Source organism: Mastomys coucha, unplaced genomic scaffold (assembly GCF_008632895.1).
Source record: "Mastomys coucha isolate ucsf_1 unplaced genomic scaffold, UCSF_Mcou_1 pScaffold5, whole genome shotgun sequence".
NCBI classification, from domain to species: Eukaryota; Metazoa; Chordata; class Mammalia; order Rodentia; family Muridae; genus Mastomys; species Mastomys coucha.
The window spans coordinates 100,881,444-100,887,863 of NW_022196911.1; the positions used below are offsets into that span (position 1 = coordinate 100,881,444).

Genomic DNA, 6,420 nt, shown 5'->3' on the forward strand with positions numbered 1-6,420 from the left:
GTGTGTGTGTGTCTGTGTGTCTGTGTGTGTGTGTGTGTGTGTGTGCGTGTGTCTGTGTGTCTGTGTGTCTGTGTGTGTGTGTGTCTGTATGTCTGTGTGTGTGTGCGGTGTGTGCGTGCGTCTATGTGTCTGTGTGTCTGTGTGTCTGTCTGTCTCATGCTCACTCTGGTTATTGTGGTTCTGATAACCCTTTTTATTTTGATGCATCCTATTTGTCTACCTTTTTCTTGGCTTGGCTGTGCTTTTTGGGTTACATATGAGAACATGCTGCCTAGACTAGATGTCATGGAACATTTCCTCTGGTTTTTTTTTTTTTTTCCCCAGTTGATTCATGTGGAGGTCTCTGGAACCTTCATGGCCAGCAGAGTGACAATCCCTCAGCAAGCAAGAAGGCAGTTCAGCCCGCCATGGCTCAGTAGTCATTGTTGGAGGCAGTTCAGCCCACCATGGCTCAGTAGTCATTGCAGAAGGCAGTTCAGCCCACCATGGCTCAGTAGTCATTGCTGGGTCAAACTTCTGGTGTCTGTCCCAGAGTAGTTCATTTTAGGCCTGTCTAAGCACAGCACACAATGTGGTGGAAACTATTTTGGTGATAATTAACTCAATACTATGTGCACAACAAGTCAGACATAAAGCTCCTTAAGGAATAAAGTAAGCTAAATAAAGATCAGACAAGACTACATTGATACTCCGTAAAGTCGACTGACTAAGGGAAACCTATTTACCATAAGGGTCTGGTGTGGGGGGAGTTTAGTGCTACATAAGTATCTGGTCACACAGATAGTGCAAAGGTCACCAGGCTAGAAAGCACATCTGCTCCCGCCTTCTGGTTGGCTAACAGGTATTCAAGTCCTTCCCCTGAAGAAACAAGCTTGTGTGCTTAGCCTTCTGGGCTCCCGTGACGCTTATCTGTGAGGACAAGGGCTTCCATGTCTCCTAACGATTCAGATCTCAATGGGGTGGCATGTCTAACAGTTAAAATTATAAGACACGGATTTAGGATCCATAAAGAAAGCTCATATCATTTGGCTGTTCTATTTAAAACATCAGTACCTATATTCTATTTCAATACTTTCAAATTGTATAGTGTGTTACCAGTGAGAACAGATGGGGGACTGGGAAATTTGAGATCTATTTGATGCTCGTGCATGTCATCTCAGCATATTTGCATGGTTGAAGTAGGAAAATTTAGAAGGCCAGCATAGTGAGTTCAAGCCAGCATGTATTACCTAGCAAGACCCTGTCTAAAAAAAAAAAAAGATAAATTATCTGTTCAAATTTTATGGTAACATCTTATTATTTCCTTAGTCAGGATGGCTGACAGACTTAGAGGCAAAGTCTTTGAGGTTAGGTAGGATTCTGGATATGTCTATAAAAAACAGGGAGCTGTACTGCAGTATCGGGATGTGATTCTATTATATAATTCCTAGTAATCAAGTGCTAATTTAAACAACATATGCTGGATAAAAGGCAAGGTATCATATTTGTAGTTATCTATCGAAACCTGTGAAGCGGGTTTTGGCGGTGTGGGGATGTGCGGTGCTGGCTACCACACTTTGTTCTGATTTGCAGTCATCAGCTATAGTAATTCTAAATCTCTGGACTAAGCTTCCAGGATGGTGGCTAGGAAGCTAACTTCTTCTCCATATTTGTCTCTTGACTTGTAATCTGATAGTTACATTCTCTTGCCTAAGTATGAAGGGGTGTCGATGTTTGTCAGACTTCACGGACAAAGAGCCTTTCACTTTGTCTGCCACAGAATTTCTTCTTCAGGCAAAGCCCAAGCTAAGATTGAGACCTATCTCCTCTTTTTACTTAGGATTCTAGCTACATCTTATAGGACTTTGTACTGTATGGTTTCTCCTAATTGATAGAAACTGAAAACCCAGTTTAAATTCTCTAGTCCCTTCACTCACTCTGTAAATCAACCTGTTACTAAAAAAATTATGATCTTAAATGTATGCCAGATGGCTACCTTTTTACAGATTGCCTCATTGGCTCTAACTTTTGCTTAGTGAGGGTGATCTAATAAACTATTTTTTTCTCACAAAAGGTGACAAAGTACAATTGGAAGACTTTTCAAAATTATTAAAGGATGCGCATGACTCCTTCAGGTTAAAAGGTAAATGCGGGTTTGGGTGGGGTGGGGAGATGGCTCTGAAGATAAAGTGTCGCCATGTAAGCCTGAGAGTCTGAGTCTGGGTATCTAGAACCCATATAAATGCCAGGTGGATATGGCATTTGCCTGTGATTCTAATTTTTAGAAGGCAGAGACCTGGGACAGAGTAAATGGTTAGCTACACTAGCCATATCGATGAACTCTGATCTCAGGGGAGAGATCCTGCCTCAATGAATCCAGTGAAGAAGTGATTGAGGAAGGCTCCTATGTCAACCTCAACATGCATGTGCACATGTACATCTGCACCCCCACACATGCTTACCTCCACACATGTGAGCATGCAAAGAAGGAGGAAGAGAAGGAGGAAGTGGAGAGAAGAAAAAAAGAAAAAAGACAGAAAGGAAGAAATAAAAGGAGGGAAGGAAGGATGGAGGAAGAGGAGGAGAAAGAAGAGGGAGATAGGGAGGGGAGGAGGAGAGGAGAAGGGAAGAAAGAAAGGAAGGAAGGAAGAAAGAAAGGAAGAAAAAGGAAAGAAGGAAGGAAGGAAGAAAGGAAGAAAGGAGGGAGGAGGAACAAGGAGGAAGAAGAGGAGAAGGAGGAGGGGGAGGAGGAGGAGGAGAAGGGGGAAGAGGAGAAGCAGGAAGAGGAAGAGGAGAAGGAGGAGGGGGAGGAGGAGGGAGCAGGAGCTGTGGCTATGTTTTGGCAGACCCCTGCTTAACAATGTGCACTGAGGTCTTGGGTTCAATCCCCCTAGTGATCAGTAAGAAAGAAAAATGAAGGTAAGATGGAGACTATTTGAACCTGTTTAAACTGATTTTTTTTATATCATTTTCTTTGATTTCTACTTAACATTTGCATTGTTCTAATGGAAGGCGAGCAAAGCTTAGTTTGATCAGAAGTTGGCAGCTTCTATCAGAAAAATAGTCTATTGAAAGATCTCTTAAATTCACTCTCATCTTCACTTTGTGGACTCTGTGGAAAAACTTCCATTTACTTTTTTTTAGATTTATTTTTTAAAAAATATTTATTTATTATTATGTAAGTACACTGTAGCTGTCTTTACACACATCAGAAGAGGGCATCAGATCTCATTACAGATGGTTGTGAGCTGCCATTATGGTTTCTGGGATTTGAACTCAGGACCTCCAGAAGAGTGCTCTTACCCACTGAGCCATCTCACCAGCCCCCTAGATTTATTTTATGTGCTTGTGCATCATGTGTGTGTCTGTCACTCTTGGCAGCGTGAAGAGAGTGTTGGATCCCCTGGAAGTAGTTATAGATGGTTGTGAACCACTATGTGGGTGCTGGGAACTGAATTTCAGTCCTCTATGAGAGCAGCCAGTGCTAACTGCTGAGCCATCTCTCTTGCCCCTTTGTTGGTGATTTTTAAACTTTTCTAGGTATACATTTTTTTCCCATGTTATTTTTAAGCCCCAGACTTAGAACTATTCCATGGGTTACTTTGTTTTATAGAATCTCTCATGGACCGACTGCTTCCTTTCTTAGACACTCCTTACCATCTTTCTATTGTTTGTTTTCTTCTATGCTATCTCATCTTTCATTTCCTCATCTTCAGAATGAAGATGCTTATAGCATCATATTTATAGAGCACTTAGGATCAAATACAGTAACCCCTGTGCAGCTTCTAACATGGTATCAGGAGCATGTTGTGACTGGGTACATAGTCATAACTTTATATATAATTTTGGAATTAGAAGGCAGTGCTCAGAAAGACTGTTGTTCAGGATGGATAACATTTTCTAAGATGGGGAAAAGGGTAAACTAAGTCACAGAGAGCTGATGTTCGTCGGGCACCTGCATCTGAGAGATGGGCACAGTGATTAGGAAGATGGCATTGCCACCCAAAATGGCTGAAACTTCTAGGGAGAGTTATAAAGGGCAAGAAAGAGTCAGAGCAGCAGAACCGAGGCTGCTGTCTTCCGGAAAGCCTGTTTGGAAGTTTGGTGGCACACGGGGACTTGGCTTCCAGAATGTCTCCTCCATTACCAACTTACTGTGTATCTCCACGGTTTATGGGAGAGCTTGGAAGTGCTCAGAGAATAGTGTAAGTTTCTATGCTTTCCTTCAGTATGCAAACACAAAGGTTTAAAAATGATGATGATGATGATGATGACGACGACGATGACGACAACGATAGCGTGTATGGTAAATGTGTATTGGCACATACATGGCACTACAATGTGTGTGTGGAGGGCAGAGGACAGCCTTTAGGTTTTGGTTCTCTCCTTCCACTGGGCATCCAAGGATTTAACTGTGGTTTTCTTCAGGCTTATGTAGCGAATGCCATCACTCACTGAACTGTCTTTGAGACCCTGGACTCAGAACTTAATAATTAATCACAGACTACACAGACAAAAGCCTGTTTTCAAAACCAGAGATGAGTTCATCTGTCAACTATCTTCTTTTATATCTATTCCTAGAGTTGCAGAAAATAGCTTTGGCTCTTGATTCGCTCAAAGGTGAGAAGATATCAGGGAAGAACTTGGAAGATTTACTAAGTAGTCTTGGGATTACATCATTTAAAGATGAAGTGGATGAAATCCTTCAGTCAGACATTGTTTCTGGTGAGCATTTGGACCATTCTCAGGGTCGAAACAGTTTGTTGGTTGGTTTCATTATTTTGTCTTTCTCCTCTTCTTCCTCTTCCTCCTTCTCTTCCTCTTCCTCCTCCTCTTAGAAGGATCTACAACAATGGTATTCATGTTTAGAGATGTTTGGTTATGTTTCTGAAAATATCTTTGAACAGGAGATTTTCCTTAAAGATCTATTCGTTTGCTGTTAAAAGAACCCTTCCAACAAAGAAGCCTGAATGTTGTGGGGAGCAGCCTTGTTAAAAATCTTTCTGCTCACAGATTCCTTGTCCTTCTCAGTGAGGAATGGCTTTAGAATTCAAACCGAGTAGAAATACTACTTTGCCACTTTGAGCCAAGCGAAGTTTTAGGCGTTTCATGGTACTTTCATTCCATTTCAGGCCAAATTGGAACTGTGTCTGCAGTCTTGTACAGGTTCTGGCAAGAAATAGTGGTTGGCAACAGATTCAAATGTACTCTGTAAATAAAGTGTTTTAAAATGTATTTTAAAAAATGTTTAGTTTGCTATTAGATTTTGAAGATTATTGTATCTAGAAATCCAATTTTTCACTGCTCTCTCTTTCTCTCTTTTTTACTCTAGATGACAACATGGTGAATGTTAAAGACTGTATGGCAGCTTTGAAAGACACTTCGAAGTTTTCAAACTTCATTGGTAAGAGCTTTCTGGTGAAACTGTTTGAAGGCCACTCAGGATCAGTCAGAGGTCATTTAGTCAAGCACTGTCCTTGATGCTTAGGTTCCACAGTATTTGTTACGGTTGATCCCCTCTAAAACTCATGCTGGAATTTAATCCAAATGTGTGTGAAGAGAGAGAACTTGCCTGATAGAAGTGCTTAGAAGTGGGGTCTTGGGAAATGATTAAGATTTGACAGGGTCATTAGGGGGGAGTCCTCAGGACTGACCAAGTCCTGGTGATTCACACAGATTTACTGGTTGAGACCCATATCCTTGGCCCTTGTTGTTTTCTAGATATTTCCAGCTGTGCCTTGATTTCCTCTTAATCTGATGGTTGCTTGGGAGGTAATCTTAAACTTCTCAGTGTTGTGGTTTCACTGATGCCCCATGCTTATTCCTTCTACTTTAGTTAATTGGAGTTAGAGAATAAGGTCTTTAGTAGATGACTTAAAAGTTCCTCAATCCATTAAAAGCCAGGTTTTAAAAACTTGTATATATTGGTTTAAAAATCAAAATCAAATTACTTGCAGGAGTAGGGTAACAAGTAGAGGAAAAAAATCTATTAAACACAGTTACTTTTACATAAAATTTAAATTATATATTATCTTTTTCAATAAATTACAAGGAAAGCCTTAATGGGTATATATTTTAGATGTAGGAGCTCTTTCTCTTTCTGTTTTAGTGCCTGTTTGTCGCTCTTCTCTCCCTCTCTCTCTCTCTCTCTCTCTCTCTCTCTCTCTCTGTCTTTCTCTTAATTATAGGAGATTCTTGGCTGTAGTCTTTCTAGTCCAAATGTTTCCTAAGCATGAGGTGATTAGAATGGTCTGTGTGATAGGAGAAGTTAGCTTGCTGGAGCAAGGGATATACATAGGGAAGGAGGGCAGAAAGAGATCATCTTGGGTTCAGAGGATGCTTGGGGGGAATGAAGGCAATTTTTAAACTGAAAAAGCAAATATACTTTGATATATATATATGCATATATATACACGCACACACACACACATATAAATATAT

General features: G+C 40.7%; 1 protein-coding gene across 1 annotated transcript in view; it reads left to right on the forward strand.

The window, feature by feature from the left end:
• Positions 1-6,420, forward strand: part of Efcab13 (EF-hand calcium binding domain 13) — a 110,355-nt gene that overhangs the window by 48,997 nt on the left and 54,938 nt on the right. Inside the window, exons 18-20 of the mRNA XM_031354079.1 lie at positions 2,054-2,122; positions 4,561-4,704; positions 5,312-5,383. Coding sequence (XP_031209939.1) covers positions 2,054-2,122; positions 4,561-4,704; positions 5,312-5,383 — 285 coding nt within the window. The remainder of the gene's footprint in view (positions 1-2,053; positions 2,123-4,560; positions 4,705-5,311; positions 5,384-6,420) is intronic.